The following is a 22,103-nucleotide window of genomic DNA, read 5'->3' on the forward strand; positions in this document are numbered from 1 at the left end:
TGCCATTCATGAATGTTTAGTTTGCACAGGAAGGAATATTTTCTTTAAATCACTTTCTAGAATCATACAGATTTCATTTCAAAACAAAACCCACCTTCTAGAGAGTAATTTAATTTCTTTGCAACTTTCCTACTCCCATTTTCACTGCCCTGAAGTTTTGAAAGATTTAGGAAAAGCTAATCATCTGGCTGTTTGCTTTTGCCTTCATATAATCCTGTCAAATCCAGACAGAATTAGACTGATGAAAGACTCAGAAGTATTCTTAGCAGCCAGCAGATGTGAAAGAGCTTTCTGTTGGGGATTAGTTCAGAAAGCACTTTATATAAAGACTTTTCTTCTACACAGTTATGTAAAATCTAATAAATTGATGGCCGAAACCGCAGGATTTTTTTTCTAAAATTCCTTTTTAATAGGAAATAATTAGCACCTTATTTTTCCACACCAGGCAATGCTCTTTTTTAACAAAGAAATGGGCTGTGATTATGCAGCTAATTTAGCAATGATGCTGAGTTTAGCATCTCACACATTGGCTTGGCTTGTCACACTGGGACTTTCCCTTCAGGGGCATGCCCCGCCAAAAAAAAAAAATAAAATCTTTAGGAGGTGAAGAAATAAACACGAGACTTACATCAAAACATTTCCTTCTTGCTTTGTTCTTTTCAAAGAACATTACATGCACTTCTAGAAAGGGTGGGTAGGTGACTTGTCTCCTTACTCGAAAGTTGATGTGCTGGTCCCAGCCTCCACTCCTCTAACGTTGTGATTACTTGAGTACGCACGTTTAAACACCTGGCAAAGTGGCATGAAATGCAAAACATCCTATGAATTTTTATCTGTTAGCAGAATTTCAGAATTCTGTCAGTCACTGGCTTTCATGCTTTGTCAGCTATTTCTGAACATGCATCATGTCTGGTAGTATTGATTTCTACAGCCCCTAAGAAAATAATTTCCAAAGCTTGGCAAAATTTTAAGTGGCTAGCTATATTAACAATAAGCTGGGGGAAAAAAAAAAAAAAAAAAAAAAAACAAAACAAAAACAAACCAACATGTGAGCTGTGTGTCACAGAATCACAGAATCACAGAAACTTCAGAGTTGGAAGGGACCTCTAGAGATCATCTAGTCCAACTCCCCTGCTAGAGCAGGATTGCCCAGAGCACATTACTCAGGACTGCATCCAGGCGGGTCTTGAAAATCTCCAGAGAAGGGGACTCCACAACCTCCCTGGGCAGCCTGTTCCAGTGCTCTGTCACCCTCACTGTAAAGAAGTTTTTCCGTGTATTTGAATGGAACTTCCTATGTTCTAACTTGTGCCCGTTGCCCCTCGTCCTGTCACTGGGAACCATTGAAAAGAGTCTGGCACCATCCTCCTTCAGCCCACCCTTTAGATACTTGTATGCCATAATAAGGTCTCCCCTCAGCCTTCTCTTCTCCAGGCTAAAGAGTCCCGGCTCTCTCGGCCTTTCCTCATAAGGGAGGTGCTCCAGTCCCTCAGTCATCTGAGTTGCCCTACGCTGGACCTGCTCCAGTAGTTCCCTGTCCCTCTTGAACTGGGGAGCCCAAAACTGGATGCAGTACTCCAGTTGTGGCCTCACCAGTGCAGAGTAGAGCGGGAGAATGACCTCCCTTGACCTAGTGGCCACACTCTTCCCTATGCAGCCCAGGATGCCATTGGCCTTTCTGGCAACAAGGGCACATTGTTGGCTCATGGATAATTTACTGTCTACCAGGACCCCCAGATCCTTCTCCTCAGAACTACTTCCCAGCAGGTCCACCCCTAACCTATACTGGTGTTTGGCATTCTTCCTTCCCAGGTGCAGGACCTTGCACTTGCTTTTGTTGAACCTCATTAGGTTCTTCTCTGCCCAGCTCTCCAGCCTGTCCAGGTCACGCTGGATGGCAGCATGGCCCTCTGGAGTTTCAGCCACCCCTCCCAGTTTGGTATCATCAGCGAACTTGCTGAGGATACGCTCTGTCCCATCATCCAGGTCATTAATGAATATACTGAACAAAATTGGACCGAGTATTGACCCCTGGGGGACACCACTGGTTACAGGCCTCCAACTATCCGTATTTTAGTTTGTAAACTTGCAGATAGAATGACAAGGGGACTTCCCCCACGCCCCCCTCCCCCCCCGCCCCCCGATTAATTGTTTTATGCCAATGAGGTGAAAATGTGGGAGATGCAGACAGTTGTATGCGCTGCTTCTGAGCAAGGTCTCTGCATTCTCGTGGGGTTCAGCAGAGCGTCAGTAGAAGGCCAGCCCACTTCATGATTTCTCAAGTGCAGTGTATCCTATTTCTAGCAGTCAAAGTGTGAGAGCCCCACTGAATAAACAGCCTTTCGTTCAGCCAGGGTTTGCTGGATGCGCATCAACCGCTTGAACAATGTATAATTCAGTCCATTTACCTAGCGACCACTCTATATACTTGAAGGCCTCGGCACTCTGGGTAAAAAGCAGTAAAGGAGCATTACTTTATCGTTGAGTCACAGCATGCCTGAAGCTTTACATTTGTTTGTGAAGGTGGAATATGCTGTAGACTGTCTGCACTACTCCAGCGTTCCGGTCAGGGTGATGGAAAGGTTTGCTCCCTGACGAGACGAGAAAGAACAGTTATTCTGGGTGACTAAGAAGGAAGTCAGGTTAATAAACAGAACGGCTCACGCTAAATACTCAACATTTGCAACACCGGTGCTCTGTCTCTCTTTAACAGGATTATGTTACCTACCTGGTCTGAAAAACCTTAAAAATTTAACTCCCGATATTAAAGGCATTTCAGTTTAAAAACCTACAGCATGAAAATAAGAGACAGGTGGTACAGGTGTTTGATGTCTCCATGGTTTTCTAAGACATGGTTTCTGGTGAAGACTGAATCATGGAATTGGACTAAAATCTTTTGGAAAAATTCAGTATTTCTATAAAGCCCATGAGGGAGGAGCATTGTTTTCCTAATCAGAAACGAACTGATTATCCACCCACTTTTAGAACAGAAACTTAAGTGGTTAAGCCTTTTCTCGTGGCAGCCATCTTTCCTTAGCTGACAGGGACATCATTTCTGCTTTGTTACTAGTTTTGGAATCATTTGTATAGACTCAATCAGCAGCGTAGGAAGCAGAACTGCCAGCTATGTGTGTGACAAAACAGACAGCCCCATTGTCCTGAAAATGTGTTGCATCTGAAATGTTGTCACTACCCGTTTGCCACTGGCAAGCAAACCAAAACTGAGGCTGGCAAATTGAGGTTGCTCAAGGACAGTGGCTCCTTCTAGGTGCCAAAGGATGCCAGGGTGACAGCGGTGACTAAAGAAAGCAGAAAAAGTTTCTTCACCAAGGAGAGCAGCATTTTTGAAAGGCGAGGCTGAATGGTCTGACCTACAAATAGATAATGACCCGCCCCTTCTAGATGCACGAGCATCTGCATCTGCAGGGTTGTTCTGGATCTGCTCTGGGATGGTGCTCCAAGTGGTAGTGGAATCTGCTTATTGCCACAGTGATTTTTTTACATGGTTTAAGAGATCTACAGGCTTGGCTTGATACCTGGTCTCAGTCTTGCATTAGCTGTGAGATGCAGCTCCATACATGGAGTAGAATCATTTTGTAATAATCCATGGGCGGCTCCTGTAAACGTGCATGGTCATCACTAGATAGAAGATCAAGTTCCAACAGCTGCAACAAGCTGCTATAACCTGTTGGCTGACTGTGTGTGTGCACTCAGACCATGGCAAAGACACACTCAAGGTTAACAAACCCCTAAAGACAGGGAAGGCAACAAAAGATAGAGATTAAGCTGTGAACAACAAACTTCAGCCATGCTGATTGGCTAACAATTGGTGTCAGAGGGGCAGAAGGGTGGGAATAAGGCTCCTCTCTTCTCTCTGTCCTTTCCTTGTTCTGTCCATTTATAGCCCTCCCTCTTCTGCTTTGTTTTCTCTCCTTGTCTCTGGGCCTTATTCTGGCTCCTGCAAATGCGCAGGAGACCAGCTGTGAAGGACAGCTTCTGGTCAGTTAGGTTTCCTCTCATGCGGAGACCACAGTGCATCACTGTCCTTGGCCACAGAGTACAGCCATTCAGCTGGAGGCTGACACGGCTATTTCAACCCCTGCTAGACAAGAGAAGTTCTGCTCCTGGAAGAATACATAAAGGGTCACAGCATAAGAGGTCGTGATTTGGGTCCATGGAAAATCATACAGGATAGCAGGGTGAGAGGAAAACTGTGAAGAACAGGATGATGAAAAAAGGAAGAATGAACGCAACGTGAACTGAGTTTAGCAAGGCAGGAAAGAGCAGCGAGCAAAGATACATCTGGAGCTACGATGGTTATAGGATGCATCGTACCAACAAGAGGCAGTAATACTGTTGGAGACACGGGCACTTTATTGTGGTGGCTTAAAGAGGTCAACTTAAAGTGAAGACGAGCACATACTGAAACCAGCCTACAGAAAGAGGTTTCATTAACTGGGAATGATTCCCATGAATGATACTGCTTCTGAGAATATAAGTTTCAGATGTTCACTCTGTCATCGAGACGGTGCCAATGATCAATACAGGTTTCTGAAAAAGAAGGTGGGAGGTGGGTGAAGTGGGTGGCTGGTGGTGTGTGGAAATGCTACCCAATACCACAATGATAGAAACTGACATTCTGGCCTTCAGCTAGAGGACAGAAAGGTGAGGTAAAAGCAACAGAAGGCACAGAGTGAGGCCAGCAAATACACATCCAGAGATGCTGCCTCAGGGCTCCGAAACGGCTGAAGGAACCGAGGTTATAGATGTTCTGTAATCAGGAAACCACTGCCTAGAGCTCTTGAGACACCTACTCTGCAGAAGCTGCTGAAGCACTGAGTTCATCAAAGCCTCTGTCCCCAGTGTAGCAGAGGCTTCTGCTTGGTAACGGAGGATAAGAAAAAGGACAAGCATCAAATGTCTTCTGAGTTTTTGTAAAGGAATCACCTTCACTAGTCCAGGAACTTATCAGTGAGTTTTGAGCAAACAGGAAACCTTTAGAGAGACTTGCATCTCTGTATTTCTGGGGACATGACAACGGCATCAAAAAGGTGAACGCTATTGACTAGAAGACTGCATCTATTGCTTCCAAAGCTAAAATGATGGCCAGCAGGTCGAGGGAGGTCATCCTCACCCTCTACTCTGCCTTGGTGAGGCCACATCTGGAGTACTGTGTGCAGTTCTGGGCTCCCTGGTTCAAGAAGGACAGGGAACTGCTGGAGAGGGTGCAGCAGAGAGCTACCAAGACTATTAGGGGACTGGAACACCTCTCTTGTGAAGAAAGACTGAGGGATTTGGGTCTCTTCAGTCTGGAAAAAAGAAGAGTGAGGGGGGACCTTATCAACACTTATAAATACTTAAAGGGTGGGTGTCAGGAGGATGGGGCCAGGATCTTTTTAGTGGTGCCCAGGGACAGGACAAGAGGTAATGCGCACAAACTCGAGCATAGGAAGTTCCACCTAAACATGAGGAGGAACTTCTTTCCTTTGAGGGTGGCAGAGCACTGGCACAGGCTGCCCAGAGAGGTGGTGGAGTCTCCGTCTCTGGAGACATTCCAAACCCGCCTGGACGCGTTCCTGTGCAACCTGCTCTAGATGACCCTGCTCTGGCAGAGGGGTTGGACTAGATGATCTCCAGAGGTCCCTTCCGACCCTATGATTCTATGATTCTGTGATTTCTGGGAGATCCTTTCGCCTTAAAAACTAGTGGGAAATCCTCCTTATTGTCAATTTGCAGTGAAGTGTAGGAAAAAATTCAGGTACTTTAACAGGTAATAAAGGCTTTGGCTTACATATATGCACATGGATCACAAGGGTAGACTTTGAGTCACTGTGGGGAAGAGACCCTGAAAGAGAAATGTTAAAAATACAATCCAGGATACCCTCCCTGCCCATGGTCTGTGAGCCTAAGATCCTCTGACATTGTATATTGGATTTAGGCAGATTTGATAGTGAAGGCAGTAACTGCAGAGATCTTTACCCAGCCCAGCTGTGTAAATTCAACACTATCGCATTTGTTACGCACGGTAATGCTTTTGGCATGAATAGGACATCCCAAAATAGAGTGCAGCATTCCTAGCATGCGTTTCACACTGTACACAGTTTTGACATGTTACGATGTGGATGAGTTTTCTGTGGTAGCATAAAAACATGGTGACCTGATACTGCTTCAGCATGATCTCCTCTCAAGACGGGGATACAGAGACACACCTGCATGTCTACATAAAGGCTGAACATGAAGGGCCTTCTCACCATTTGGGAGAATTTAAAGCTCGACTATGTGACTGTAACCAACTTGCTTACAGACTTACATACTTATTCCAAGAAGTAGCAAGCTGAAGATTTTTGTGATGCATTCAGAATTCATCATGAGAAGTCATATAAGCAGATATCATCATGGATAATCCATATTTCACAGTAGTCAGATGGACTTGTAGGAGACTTTTCATTAACTCCCAGTTTTAGGAACCGATTGCTCAGCACGTAGAGCTGACTTGGCTGCCGGCAACACTGACATCTGATATGGGAGCAGGTGAGACTTGCGCACATAATGAAAACCTGAAAATTAAAGTGATGAAGAAAAATTGATACCCGTTTTGGCGTGCTGGCTTCTACTATGGAACAGAGACAATCCACCCTGAGGTGGAGCAGCTTTGACCTTCAGTTGTTTGGTGAAAACCCTGAACTTGGGTTTGCAAGTAAAAGTGCTATTTTAACTCCAGAACAGTTCCTTCCTTAAAGCAACACCTGCTACAAAATCCCCTTCCCCTGAGAAGCCATGGAAACAATCTTTTAAATCTGTTTTAAAAAATTCTTCTTTTTATTTTACTGAAACAGGGAAAATGACAGAGGCAGGAAGGTGCATCAGAACAGAACTGAATGCTGTAACCAGTGAAGATTTTGTTCAACACTCAGGGTCTTCGCACATTGTAGTTTCAAGCCACAAATAAGCTACAACAGCCTGTTTCTAAAGAAGATTCAACCTTACTGACACCGATTGCCTTACAGTTCCTTACACACCACCCAACAGGTTGGGCAAAGACTTGTGTGCACAACAAAAGAACGACTGTGCGCAACGGTTGTGAGCGACTGTGAGTGCCTGCCTCAGAAGTCTCTGATTTTTTTTGTGACACTGCTGATGGAGATAAGTAGTCCATATTAGATGAGATGCTAATCTGAAAAGCTGGAAGCAAAGTTGTGTGTCCTGTGTGTAGGTCATATTTTCTAGAAAGTAGGGACCAGCTATAAAGTCTAGTCCTGGAAAAACTGAGGATGTCATCTCCTTCATGTTTAACAAAAACAAACTTCCTTGGAAAGGTGTTAGGGTAGTATGGGACACGTTTGAGTAATGCTCAAACTGAAACAGTGGAAACCACCTCGCTTCATGGTCTCCCATACTGAGACTGCTGAGAGGAGAAATTCAGTGGCAAGAATGCCGTTTGTTTGATATGGCGATGGTGATGCAGTTCCTATGATGGCAGAAAAGGACCTGGGGTTGTTGGTCTACAGCCAGCTGAATATGAGCCAGCAGTTTGCCCAGGTGGCCAAGGCGGCCAGCAGCATCCTGGCCTGTATCAGGAACAGTGTGGTGAGTAGGACTAGGGGAGTGATCACCCCCCTGTACTTGGTACTGGTGAGGCCCCACCTCCAATACCATGTCCAGTTTTGGGCCCCTCACTACAGGAAAGGCATTGAGGTGCTGGAGCGGGTCCAGAGAAGGGCAATGAAACTGGTGACAGGTCTGGAGAACAAGTCTTATGAGGAGCGGCTGAGGGAGCTGGGGTTGATTAGCCTGGAGAAAAGGAGGCTGTAGGGAGACCTCATCGCTGTCTACAACTACCTGAAAGGAGGTTGTAGAGTGGTGGGGGTCGGTCTCTTCTCCCAAGTAACAGGAAATAGGACAAGAGGAAACAGCCTCAAGTTGTGCCAGGGGAGGTTTAGATTAGATATTAGGAAAAATTTTTACATTATTAAGCATCGGTTATTAGGCATCGGAACAGGCTCCCCAGGGAAGTGATGGAATCACCATCTCTGGAGGTATTTAAAAGACAGATAGACGTAGAGCTTAGCAGTATGGCTTACTGATGGTTTTTGTCAGAATTATGTTGATGGTTGGACTCGATGATCTGAAAGGTCCCTTCCAATCTAGACAATTCTGTGATTCTATGATGGCATACATAGGTCTGCACAGGCTTCAGCTGTGCAACTTGTCTGTCAGAGATGGGGCAGATTGAGGTCCCTTGTTGAAAATGTCACTGGTTGCTAAAGTGAAGAGGAAGAAAGCCAAGCCCGTAATTTGCCTTCACTTTGAGAGGAAGTTTCATGGACACCGACAATGAAGCACTTTACATGAGAGTCCTAAAATGTTCTCAGCCAGTTGCCCCTGAGTAGTACCTATGGCGTGATAAACTTCATGGAGAAATACTGAGCTGAACCCTGGGATCAATGTCCACATCATTCATCCCAACACTCTCCTGTTCTTGCAAAGACTAAAACGGCGAGTCATCTGTGAAAGGAGAAGATCTAACCAAAGAAGTAAGAAAGTTACTCCAGTTTGAAGAGAGGCCTCAAATCTGTGCTAGAACATAATCCAGAGTACTCAGCCATAACCTCTCTTTACACTATAGATGCCAGAACACAGATTTGCTCTTGTAGTAAGAATAAACAAGAATCCAAAACTCACTGCAAGTATGTTAGCAACAGACATAGGCTTGAGTCAGAAGCACTATGACCAACTGCTGAAACCACTTTTTCCTAGACATCCCTGACGCAATGTTCTCTAATGTCATCTCAGACAGATCATTGTCAAATGTGCAAAGCTACCAAAAAACTTCCCTGAAGGCCAGGAAGCCTTGGAGAAGTTCCAGCTTCTCCAGGTCTTGATTACAAGACAGATGAGCAAGCAACCCTGGTCCGATGTTTTCCTTCTTCCTAGAGAGCAAAGTTGATTACTCATGTCCTTGACAAGCCTGCATGTCTGGGTAGGAGAGGAGATTGAAAGCTGCCGAAGAGGTAGTTCAGAAACTTTTTCTGATGCTCCTTTCTTACCCTGAGATTGAGGTCCTGACAAAAGAAACCAACGAGCAGGTTACATACGTTGCTCAAAAAACAAGCGAGATGAGTGCATTCAAACTATGCACTGAAAAATTAAGGAAGCTTAAAGCTACATCAGTGAGCAAGAGAAACCCCAAGTGGAGAGAACTGTATTCATTTTCTGAAAAAAAAGTAGAGACAAACAAGATACTCAAAAAGAACACAAAACACAGGAGAGTAAAACATCATCACAACTGGAACTAGCAAGCTAGAAGGAAGCGCACTGCCATAGCTGGGCTGGAGCTGAAAGAGACGCCCTCTCGTTCTTCTCGTGGGTGTCTGGGGCAGGGAAGGTGAGGCAGAAGCACATGCTCTACAGCCAGTAATACAAGCGGAACATCTCCACCCTGCCTGAACGGGAACCTGAACAATTGCCGAAAAGAGAGGTATCAATTTAGTAACTTTCACGAGCCTCCAGTAAATCAAGCTACTCATTTTTAACTTCACTAAAGGCAAAGTAATTAAAGAATTAGATTAATTCAAAAATTAAACCCCCAAGAAAGCAAACTTCATCATTCTACTAACAGGTCTGCCTGCTGAATCTTTAACGACATTGTACTTTCCAAATTTAGAAGTATTTCTTCATTAATAAAATACTACGTGAAAGTTTTACAGGTAGGAGATAAAACTTACACTCAAATTTAATAAACATATTTATCAATTTAATTTATAAACTTTAAAAGAGACTAACAACCTTATACCTACTATTTCCAAAAGCAATATAATATAAAGTTAAATTGCACAGGCAAAAATCAAAAAGTTTGAAAACGTGACTTTCTTTGCAGACTCTTCTACTGTCCTCTTCTGCCTCCCTGTCACCTTCCCCTATTAGACTCTATCTCTGCCCTTGCACACCTTCCCTCCAGCTTTTTACACAGCTTCCCTCCCATTTCCTAACATTTCCCAGCTTTTCTTCTTCATGTTTGTTTGTAAGTACAGTTCAACGTGGTGTTCTCTCTCCTTTTATACTGCTTGTAAGGCCCGAAACTCTGGTAGTACAAGGAAAAGATAACTCCCTCCTAATACCTCCTGCCATGGAGGCCTCCAGAAGAACAATTCAGTAAAAAGCTTATCTGTCCCTACTGCTGTCAGGTCATCAAACCCAAAACATCCCCGTTGCAAAAAGCACCTTCAGGGAAAGCAGAGCATGTTTGGTGCCGACAAACGTTCAGTGCATCAAATTGACAAATCCGTCCCGCCTTTATCCAGCACATGGCAATCAAGAGTATTCTGGCATTTTGAACTTGGCCAAAACTTGATTCTTTTTCAGGGGAAAACCAACTCACAATCCCTGGATGCCAATGTTATCCTGCTTCGTCCTACCTCACATTTACCTAGTCTCTGCACCAAAGCAGAGCTTTTCAGAAGGTTGGGTGTTTTACTTTGAAGCAAACGTGAGCTCAGTTTCCAATAACAAAAAGAAAAAAAAGCCACGAGAAGCTTCTCGGGGACCATTTGTTTCCCTTTGTGTGATTTACGCATGATGATGGTACAAGGCCACTGAAAATAAGTTACTGAACTGGGAAAGTCCAGGCATGAAAGCACTGGGATTATGAATATGCTGTTCTTCAGTGTGCTGCCTCTAAAAAGTAAAACTATTTTATTCTGGTTTTTACAGGTGACTTTCTATGTGTATCATTAGTGAACGGATTTATACAGTTACGCTACAATCTCGGAGACCAGACAGTCATCCTACAGACCCTTCAGAAGGTCCATGCAAATGGAAAAACATGGCATTCACTCAAAGCAGGAAGAGTTGGTAATGAAGGCTACCTGGACCTGGATGGTATCAACATCACTCAAAAAGCTAGTCCTGGAATGAACGCGCTAGACGCACACACAGATTTTTTTGTTGGAGGGGTGTCCTCCTTAAACCTTGTTAATTCAATGGCAGTAGAAAATGAACCCACAGGTTTCACCGGTTGTATACGAGAAATTGTTATAAACAACAGGGAACTGAAGCTTACCGCGACTGACCCCAAAGGAGGAGCCAACATTGGTGACTGTGACGGAACAGCGTGTGGGTACACAGTGTGCAAAAATAATGGAACGTGTCAAGTTGAAAACTCGGGCTTTTCTTGTTCTTGCCCACAAGAGTGGACAGGGAACACATGCGAACAATCTATCCACTGTTCACAAAACAGGTGCAGGTCTCAAGCTCTCTGTATTCCTCAACCTGCTTCGTTTTCTTATACCTGTGTATGCGCGCTGGGCTGGTCAGGTAAGTACTGCGATAGCAAAATCCAATTTTTTATAGCAAAGTTCGTTGGTAACTCCTACATCAAATACAGAGATCCTTATTATGGAAAAAGAGACCTCCAGTATAGCCGCATTTCTTTAAATTTTACTACCAATCAAACCGAAGGCTTAATAGCATGGATGGGAAAAGGTGAAGATGAAGATAATGATTTCCTTGCCATTGGTCTTGCCAATGGAACATTAAAAGTTGTGATTAATCTTGGAGAAAGAATCTCTGTTCCTCTAATTCATAGCAAATACTCCAGCTGTTGTGATGAAAGATGGCATTTTGTTACTGTAGTTCAAAACCAAACTTGTATTAAGGTATATCTTGATGAGGAGCTAATCGTGTTTGAAGATATTGATCCACAAAGAAAATACACTGCTTTAAACTACGGTGGCATTTGTTATTTTGGCGGGTTTGAAATTGGCAGGAAAGTCAATATAGTCACTACAGGGCTTTTTCAGAAGGAATTCATTGGTAAAATTAAAGATATTGTGCTCTTCCAAGATTCTAAGAAGATTCAGCTAATGAAAGCAGAAGGGTATAATGTTTACAATGGAAATCATGGAAATAATTAATTGAAAAACTGTTTAAGACTCTCTAAAAGTGATTAATTTCCTTCTCCTCCTGTACCTTGTGTTAGCTGTCAGTGTAAGACTCAGGAACCAACATAAGAAAGCACTTAATAAAATTGTCCGGAATTCCTTTTCTTAATGTTGAGCATTAATAAGATATCTAAAATGCGGTCAGATGTTGTACTCATAATTATTTATACATACTCTTTAGCATTTACTTTAATGGGAAAGTTTGTCGTTTTCTTTTTTCTTTATTGTGTTGGAAATAGTTTTGTAGAGACAGAGCTAGTAATTAGTTTATAAAGCCAACGGTCCCCCAGTATTAATTGTTTCTTGCTTCATAAGAACAGACAACTTACCTGTTTCTCCAAAAATCTGGAATTTTATTAGAATGGAGAGCTTCTCTTTTATAATTTTTTAATATTAATTCATGGTTAAGTGTAAAGACTGAAATTGGGGGCTGGGAGGGGAGAAAAGGTGTACTTGGGGCAAAAAGCGCATATTGAGTGTAATGAGAATTTTTAAAATCATAACACCTGTAACTACTGAAGTCCACAAAGACTCTATTCCAGGTAATGAAGTTGTTCTCCCCCTCGTCTGAGTCTCTGTCTATCGCGTACACACTTATGTAAAAGTGTGGAACTTACGCCTGCCCTCACACTAAAATATTACACTTAAAGAACGATTTTTAAGAGCAGAAAAGGCATTTTACTTAATTACTAAACAGGTATAAAATATGCCCGCTGGTTTCCTCCAGCAGAGGTCTCCCCTGCTTGACTACACGAAACCTTCTTGGTTTAAGCATTTACAACTGGAATGTGGGAACGCGACAGTCTGCCTGCAAAGAGCTTCTGTTCCTGACAGCTTGAAAACTAGAAAGTCTAAGAACTGCTTTGCTTTACCTAAACCCTTCTGGCTTATATGCCCCTACATGAGATTTTGAAAATTTACTAAACAAAGGTTTTGGCCACAATAAATTGATGTTCCACGGCTCTGTCTTTCGTTCATTTATAACCTCAAAAGTATAGAGCTCTTCATGTATAAATGCAGAAACTCCATTCCTTCTGAAAAAGCTCAGCTATATTCTACACTTTTGTGAACAATAAAAACAAAATAAATCAAGACATATTTTAATGTGCTTAAACAAATGATTTACGGTGGTATCTACATTTCTCATTTGACTGCTGGCTTACTGTATAAGTAAAATCCTTCAATAAAAATAATACTGATTGATTCCTATCCTTTTTTACTTTACTATTGCGCAAAAGCAGGTAATGAACCATCACCTCCTTGCATGGAAATTCTCTCAATACAAGTCTTCAGTGGGTACCTATGAGAAACAAGTAACCGTTTCTGATTTTTTCTTTTTTTGTCTTTCCATAAAGCGGATATAAAGCAAGTAAAAATAGGTGTCACACATTAGTTTCCACATCACCACAGCTGGTACGTAGCAATGAAGGCACCGCCAAGTCAGTTAGAGATGACTTGAAGATAACTTAAGGTGGTGGTGGGGTGATGGAACTACCCCAAGATGTTTCAATAAGCAGCAGCAATCACCTTTGTGAGGTTCTTCCTATCCTCTTCAGCTGCTCTGAGCCCTCAAGCGATCAGCCTGATGCAACAGAGCTTCTTTCCAACAGGCAGCTCACAAGGGCCACTTGGCATTTGAGCTGGCTCCAGCTTCTTCTCCTCTTCCAGTTTCTCTTAGGAGGGCCTTTTATGGCCATGTGATGCTGGGGAAAGGAGCGTATTTAGGGTTTACCCTGTTCTCTCTGGGTCTGCTGGTGTACTGCCAGTTCCTCATCAGCGCACGCTGCTTTTTGTGGTCTGAGTGGTGATTCAGTGTGAAACAAGTAATCGGAGCACTTCCAGCTAACACGAGTGTTGGAAGGAGGGCGACTGAAGGCAATGGAGAAGAGAACATCCTTTATTCCTGTGGTAGTGGGATTTATTCCCATTGCACTAACTCAGATTCTAGGACCAAATCCTGGAAACTGTCACTGCTTATTAATTTGAACTCTTAACAAAACTCTCCCTCAAAAGTTGTTCTACCATGGCTCTCTTTGGGTTCTACATACAAAAGACAGGTAGGAAAGCACTTGGCAAACATGGCAAATGTTTACATATTCTTCCCAAACAAATAATTTCTGGTAGTTCTGGCAGAAAGACAGCATTCCCATCCCTTTCCTACAGACAGTTGCAGTTTTCATTGCTATTAGTTTATCTTTAGAGCACAAATGGACGTGAATGTGAGAGACGGATTGCCAGTGGACTGGGAGTAGACACCTTCTGAACAGGCCAAAAGAAGAATCTTCCCAAGCAGAGCTGCTGACTTAAAACTTACTCCAAACCCAGAACCCAATGCTTTGGTGCACTTCTACGTCTAAAGAACCCCGATATAAATATTTAAACGCCACCACATGCAGAACACTCCAGATAGATTCAATGGCACTACTGCTATCCAGACCGTGGAATTAATTTGTAAAAGACTAATTTGATCACGTCGTGTTATCACACTATAAAAGTTAAAAGTTTAAATATTGCTTCTTGTTACCAATATTCTGAGGATTTTTTCTTTATGAAGTCTACCGCCTCCTTTATTTGGTGCAAGATTTTTAATTTTTGTCAATTTGACCATGAAGCTACCTGCAAGGTACCCCAGTGAAATTTTACCTTAAAATATATTCATAATTAAAACTCACAATAAAGTGTTGTTGAACTGGAGAGGACTTTCTGGAAAGAAGAGGCTTTTCTACAGCGAAGTGCAAAATGCTACACCAGTACATAAAGTCATGTACTCAAACTGAAAAACAAAACACTGAAAAAACAGAGCAATAAACCTAAGGTCTTGTCTTTATATGGTGGAATATTTTTGTTGTTTCTCACAGACTCAAGAAAATGACCAGTATATCTGAAGAAGTAGAAAGCAGGAGATTTTCGTTTGTTTTCAGGTTTGCTTCTTTTTTTGGCTTTTTGTTTTGCATCAGTGGATGGCGGTCACTACAAAATATCAATTTACTGGAAGTCCCGATGGTACAAACCCCCTTCTGCCCTTCTCCCCCCTCCTCGGCCCCCCAAAACTCGAAACGACCGAGCCACGAAGTGTACAACAGATGTGGTGTTCTGTAACTCAGCCTCCTGTATAAACTCATTCAGCCTATTTCTATATAGTTTCACACCTATGAAATCAAACACACACAGTATGTGAGAAAGTTTTATCATTTTAGAATCAAAATATCCCTTAAAATATTTACATTTTACAGTAAAAAGGATAGCAAAACACAAAGTAATGTACAAGCTTAGGTATTCAAGTTTTTGAAGCATGGAAAACGGTGGGAGAAATGAATTTACTACTACAAATCATAATTTTCAAGAATTTAGGTTAAAAATGCTTTCTTATTAAAACAAGTGCAGTTTAAAGCAATAACATTCGAGCAGCTCAGCCTCCCAATTTCTGGTCACAGACTGCTTCAGATGCTTAGGAAATACTTGAAAAACTAATGAAATACACTTGAATTATTTTATTGTACTACTGAATAATTTAAAAAAAAAAAAAAACAAACAAAACTCTTCACACCACGGAGCAGTATTATATTTTGTTGTAATGTGTGTGGATTCTGAGGCTTTGCTACAGTCTTTAAAAACAGTGCAATTTAAAAAGAAGGTTATTGTATGAAATTCACCTTGAAAATTATCAGAGCATCTTAAAACAGAAGAGAGCACAAATTACCAAAGGCAGCAACTATATTGCAGACTTGACTAAAGCCAACTTCATCAGCTAAGAAAATTTCTAAGCCTTTATTGCATATTAATAAAAGAAATCTTTAAAATTTTGAATATACAGCAATGTAAAATTTTTTTAAAAATATTAAACTCCTACTTCTAGCGATAGTTGGTATAATGAAAAAAAGGATGAGCATTGGTACGTCAAGCGGTACCAAAACACAGACTTGTTTCTGCAAAACACCAACACTGAATAAAAAAAGATGGCACAATCCTAGCAGGCTCTTTTTTTTTTTTTATACAAAGTTTTACGACATTACTCTAACAGTTTATTTAAATAGGATTTTAAAAGACTGCCTGCATCTTTTTACCTTTTGCTTTTAGTTCTGTCACTGTGGTCCCTATGTCTCTCTCTGTTCTTTTCACTTTCTCGTTCTCTATGCTTCTCTTTGCTTTTCTCCCTCTCCTTATCTTTTTCATGAGCCTGTTCTTCGCTTTTAGGCTTCTCCGTCTTTTTTTCTGGATTTCTAGTCTCTCTGGGACTTTTTCCATCAGCAGCCCTATCACTGTGTGGAGATCGCAATCTTTCTTTGTCTCTCTGTCCTTCCTCTCTACTCTTCCTCTCTCTCTCTTTTTCCTGGTTTCTGTCTCTGCGCCTGTTTCTTTCAGAATCTTGCTCCCAGTATTTTTCATTGTTCCACTCTTTTTCATGTCTGTCTTTCTTTTGGTGATGGGACTCACTGTAAAATCTTTGTCTATGTTGATCATTTTTTCCTCTACTGAACCCTCTCTCCAAATGCTGTTCTTGTCTGCCCCAAGGATCGCTGTGGCGTCTTTCTGGTCTCCTACTGTCTTTACTCTGAAAAAAATTTTCTGGCCCCAAAAATCTTGATTGTTTGTGAGCCACTGGCAGCCCTTGGGCAATGGGTCCGGCATAGTGTGGTGGCTGACCTGATAAATGAGCTACTGGTGGCCACGGCATCATTGGATTTTGAGGAAAGCCAAAGCCGGGAGGAGGAAGAAGTGGAGGTGGTAAATGAGGAGGAAATCCAAACATAGGGTTGTTTTGTGGAGGGAAGTTATGAGGCCCAGGAGCTTGAAACTGAAATCCAGGAGGATTAGATTTAGGATGCTGAAAATTCTGCTGTGGAGGTCTAACAGATGAGAAGCTGCCACTTGTAATAGGGCTTGGGCCTTTGGAAATGAATTCAGAACGAGAAGAGTTTTCAGTTTCAAAATGAGATGAAGTTGCTGCTGGTCCTCTTCTAAATGAGTTCACTGTTTCAATGTTTTGCATCAGTGCATCTTCCTGCGAGTGTCTGGTATCCTCCGCTTGTGATGCACCTGCGTTATCTGCTTTGGCTGCAGTTGAACCATACTGCGTCTCATTGGCTTGTGCATCACTTTGATACGGGTTCAAGCCGCCTTCTCCAGAAGACTGTTTATTCTCTTGTTCCATTTGATCATTTCCTGAAGCGTTCTGTCGGTCTTCACTTCTGCTGACGTCTCCTTCCTTGTTTTCCGAAGCATTAGTCTGCTGGCTTCGCCCAGCTGCCTGTCGTGGGTCTCTCTTAAGATTAATAAATGGTGGTGATTTAGAGGTATTAGTAGTGGTACCTTCAGCAGAGCCTACATTAACGTTGTTCTCATTGGGTTTTTTCCCTGCATTTGATGAGGAAGAAGAAAAGCTGGAATTTGTGGTCCTTCTAACTTCCTGTGCAACACTGTCCTTGTCGGGTAACTGCCGCTTCGGGTCATTTTCTTTACTTTCTTCACTTTCTTTATTCTGTGACTGAGCAGATAAATTTGCTAAAAATGCTTCCGTGGAGACATCTGGAGGTTTTCCCTTCAGACTCAGCCCTATCAAAGATCCAGCACTTCTTGCAGAACTTGAGGTCCCTGCAGCTGCTGCATCTCCAGTTACAGTAGCATTAGCAGATTCCTGCAGATCATCCAAACCAGCCTTTGCTTCGCTAACTTCAGCAGTTACCTCAGCAACATCCATGTTTTCTTCTTTTAGGGTTGCTTGTTCATTTAATAACGGTATGTCTTCACTGGGACTCGCTTCCGACTTGCCATGTTCATACACCTGCCCTGTTGTACCCAACAGGCTTTGGAGAATATCATCCACGGGCAATGGTTTATTTGCTAGCTCCAGAGTAGAAGGCTGATTTTCCCATCCAACCAGGACTCCAGGAAGAAATCTGAGAGGCTTCGGTGGTTCATGTTTGCTACTTTCTACCAATGGTTCAATAACTGCTGGAACATCTTCTATATTAGATTGCTGAGGTTTATTTCTCTGCTTGTGTAGCACAGTTGTGAAGGAATTAAAAAAATCATTTTCCTCCTCTTCTTCTAGTGCCAGCTCATGATGTGAGACTTCAGGTTTGTTTGGCTTGCTTTTCTTCTCTGGTGGCAAGTTACTCAACGTACTTTCAGAAGCTTCATCCACAAAACTACTAGTAACACTTGTAACAGCAGTAATCTGCCTCTTCATTTTCTGGCGGATTATCAATCCCAGTAATAAATTTGGTCGATGTATTTCAATCCCTGTACAAAATCATAACAGCAATTTATCATCTCCATATGTTTTGGTTAAGGCAAGCATTTTAACAAAAATAACCCCCACACTCTTACAATGTATTACAGAAAGTATTCTTTTTATAACAATTGAAATTTCCATCATTAAACATAACAAACAATAGTTAATAAAAAAAATAATATTTCCAACATAAAAATTATGACTTCAAATATTGCAAATTAAAACTGCTTTACGTACTCTATGGCCCACTATAACTTCCAAATACAGAATACAAGGCAGTTATATGGGATATCTAGTCACACAGAAAAAGCACAGAAGTTAAACGTTGTATTAGTCTAACACAGCTACCGTCTGCCAACAGTGGTAGGAAAGCACAAGAGGAAAAAGAAAAAAAGAAAAGAAAAGCAAATAGCACATTTGCAACCACAAAGTCTCCTAATCAATTTGTGTTAGACATACTTCTTCAAAGATTTACTAAGAGTCACTTTCCAACGTGCTCCCCTCCTTCCAGGAAGGCACTGCGTTGCAAGGTATACTAATAGCTATCTCTTCACTCTGTATTTTGTTCAGTATAATTTAGGTTCTTGCAATAAAAAAAAATTACAAATTGTAGCTTATCCTCTCTTCATTTCGGCCCTGCCTATCTCAAAAGAAGAAATCACCCACAAATTTTTATCACCAAAATAAATGGATACAAAATAACTCGGGTGTAAGCAGAACAACTGAGAGCCATTTCAGGATCTTTTCTCCCTTGCCCACCTGTTTTTCAACTTTCCATGTCTCTTTTTTTTTTTTTTTTTTTTTAAGGGAGTTGGAACACTTGAGAAAAAAGGAATTGGTATCTTTCAAATAAAGAAAAATACTATTTTAAAGTTACAGTATCAATTTGGAATTCAGTGTGACCACTATCATAGTTCGCTTGCATCAGTGAATTTACTGAGATTGTAACCTACAAAGCCACCTGAGATAGAGGAAGAATGCAGTAAACATGAAACAAAGTTACACACCGTGATATTTTCAACAACGATATTTTAAAGTATCAGAATAATCTTACAATGGGAAATTAATGTCTTATCAAGGAAACTAATATAATGCTATGGAAAACTCATGACATGTTTGAACAGAATAGCTGGCATTTTTAAATTCAACTTTCTCTTATATTTCTGTTGTAAACTTCTTTAAGTAGCCTTATGATAATGAAGTTCTGTATCCCAAGCTGTACTTACCAGGCCCATCAAAAGGCACAAGATGATGTGGGACTTTATCTGAGGAACCTAAAGGGATGAGGTACAAATCTTTCACTTGCTTCATGTTATTGGCCGCGACACCATAGCGTTTTCTACTGCTGAAATAGGCAAACAACAATGCATAGGATATCTGATCCTCTTCAGTTACAGGGGTAAAGCGAACTACACAGATCTCCTGTGTACAATAAGAGAGAGAAAAAGACAGTCAGATACATTTTTCCATGAAGTTTTACCTGTTTTAGTGACTGCTCTTTATTTAAAAGCAGAGTTTAGAGGAGGAGAAAAAGAACGCAGAGAAAAACAGAGACAGAAGGAGCAATAACAGAGCCAAAAATAATTAAGGAAAACTGGAGCAAACAACTAAAAAGCATTTAGTATTAAAAAAAAAGAATTACAGTGCATGACAAAAAAACCAACATTTTATCAGCCAGCTAAATGACAAGTTTTCGGGAAGCATGCCAGCTTCTAAGTAATTATTCCCCACCCTTAACATTACTAGAAAGCTTTATTTTGTAGCCTATTGTGTCTGAGAAATCCATTAATACTACAGGAAGACCAGTATTCTGATCCCAGAATTATGAGCAAAGCCCAGCACAGGAGTCGATGCTGTTTAATGGCTTGCTTAATGGCCTGGAAGATGGGACAGGAGACCCCCTGCAAAACTGAGATGACACCTCATTAGGGGCAGCAGTCAGCATGCTAAAGAGCGTGGGCTGCCATTCAGAGGAACCTCAGCAGGCCGAAAAAACGGGCTGACCTTCATGAAAGTCAGCAAAGGCAAATGCAAAAATCTCACTCCGTCTCAGGGAGCAACCCCTTGCACCAGGACAGGCCGGGGACGGACTCGCTGGAAAGCAGCCTGGCATAAAAGGACACAGGGGTCCTGGTGGACAAGCTGAATGTGAACCAGCGACGCATCCATGCCAAGAAGGCCAACTGCATGTTGGGTGTCAGAACTGGAGAAGCCAGCAGGAAATGACTATTCCCGTCTATCCAGCACTTGCGAGAAAGCATCTGGAGAACACTGTCTAGTTTTGGGCTTCCCAGCACGAGGACAACCTGCACACAGTGGGACAAGTCCAGCAGCGGACCACTGAGATGGTTTTGAATACTGGAACGGTACCGAAACTAAAGAGTAACACTTGAGACATTGGTGGTGTCCAAACATTCATGATGAGTTACTGTCTCAAAGGAACACAAGTATTCTCAAACAAAAAAATGACAGACTAAGGTAAGAAAATAAACGCCATCAGCTGCCATCCATCCCATTCAACATAACTGTCAGTTATCTAATCTATCCTTACAGTGTCATGTATGTCACAAACATTCCAGGAAAAATAAAGAGATCTTTAGGGCGAATAGGTTGTATGTTAAACAGCAAGCCTTCCATGGGTAAAGTTCTTACCTTGGTCCCTGAAGCTTTGATTTTTTCTACATACTCCCAGACAGTGTGAGGAGATATCCTGCCACCTACTTGAATGCTATCAGGTAAATCCTACGAGAAAGGACAACAGATGTGTGCAAATCCTTCATACAGTGGCAAATCCTTCATACAGAGTATCTATTTCATATATTCAAAACATATTTAATTCTTGTAGTTCTTAAATTTTAATTTTAAAGTATCAATAGAAGTTACAACAGTAGAAGCAAATTAATTTATATTTAAATTTTGGTTATTTAAATTAGGATTTTCAGTGCAAATCTGTATTAGATTATTTATCATTCAATACTGCTCATCTATACCTTCCCCAAAATTATTTATTTCAGTAACATTAACTGCAAACATAACTACTGTGCTCTGGAAACACTTGAGGTATCTGTAAGATCAAAGTGCTGTAAGAGCCTATGAAGGAACATAATAAACTTTCAGAATCTTAATTGTGAGGGAAAAACATAACCTACACACACATGTATATATAGACATAAATTTGTTCTTGGATATTATTGAATTCCCTACTCACGAGTGAAAAAAACCAGACTTTCAGGATCATTTAGGAACACGTAAGAAACACCCAGTTTTTTGAAATAAAGCAGAAGGGTTTTGAAAAGCACATCATATTCGTAAAACAATCCTTGAGTATTAAGGGGTACTGCATGCCCTGCACTTGACTGAAGATTTACAGCGAAGTAAAGATAATCACATTACTAGAAGACCTGAGTCCTTTAAATTAGAAAGCTGATGCATCCTGTGTCACTGGCAAGAAGCAACATTGAGCCTTCTGAGCTCTCCAATCTTTATTTTATGACACAAAGACAACTATTATAAGCAGTTGCACCCTTTTCAGCCTACCTTTTTCAGCCTCTCAGACACTGAAGAGAACACTACATAAACTTTTTTTTCCCTGCAGGGACTATTTTATTCTTGTAATGGAAGGTTATGACCAGAACTGCCATCAGATTGGCAAAAAAATCACCCCTGTTAAGCAGGTTTCTGTTGTAGAAGGTGAGAAGACTTCTCGCATTGTCAGCGGAAACTACCAGCAGAAACTTCTCTTCCAAAAATTGGTATTGACTTGCTTAACGCTTTGAATTCAAAACTGAGCTACAGTTTTCTCACCTCTAACTCAGCAAATGGATGCTGCAGAGGTGGTTATTTCAGTAGCAAATTTTGTCCTACCTTTCCCTGCTGCTTTATACTACAGAAGAAGCTCCATAATAAACAAAAAACAGTTCAACATAAAA

General features: G+C 41.5%; 2 protein-coding genes across 32 annotated transcripts in view; one reads left to right on the forward strand and one right to left on the reverse strand.

The window, feature by feature from the left end:
- The window catches only part of EYS (eyes shut homolog), an 875,293-nt gene extending 860,917 nt beyond the window's left edge, over window positions 1–14,376 (forward strand). The window contains exon 48 of the mRNA XM_074581469.1: window positions 10,711–14,376. Within this exon, the coding sequence (XP_074437570.1) occupies window positions 10,711–11,912 (1,202 nt within the window). The 3' untranslated portion in view covers window positions 11,913–14,376. The remainder of the gene's footprint in view (window positions 1–10,710) is intronic.
- Window positions 14,377–15,109: 733 nt separating this feature from the next.
- Window positions 15,110–22,103, reverse strand: part of PHF3 (PHD finger protein 3) — a 52,900-nt gene continuing 45,906 nt past the window's right edge. For all 31 annotated transcript variants that reach the window (XM_074581476.1, XM_074581483.1, XM_074581482.1 and 28 more), the window contains 3 exons: window positions 20,827–20,916; window positions 19,401–19,596; window positions 15,110–18,182 (listed from right to left, as the gene is read on the reverse strand). In XM_074581476.1, coding sequence (XP_074437577.1) covers window positions 16,000–18,182; window positions 19,401–19,596; window positions 20,827–20,916 — 2,469 coding nt within the window. In that variant the 3' untranslated portion in view covers window positions 15,110–15,999. The remainder of the gene's footprint in view (window positions 18,183–19,400; window positions 19,597–20,826; window positions 20,917–22,103) is intronic.

The sequence above is a fragment of the Larus michahellis genome, chromosome 3 (genome assembly GCF_964199755.1).
Source record: "Larus michahellis chromosome 3, bLarMic1.1, whole genome shotgun sequence".
Classification (NCBI taxonomy): Eukaryota; Metazoa; Chordata; class Aves; order Charadriiformes; family Laridae; genus Larus; species Larus michahellis.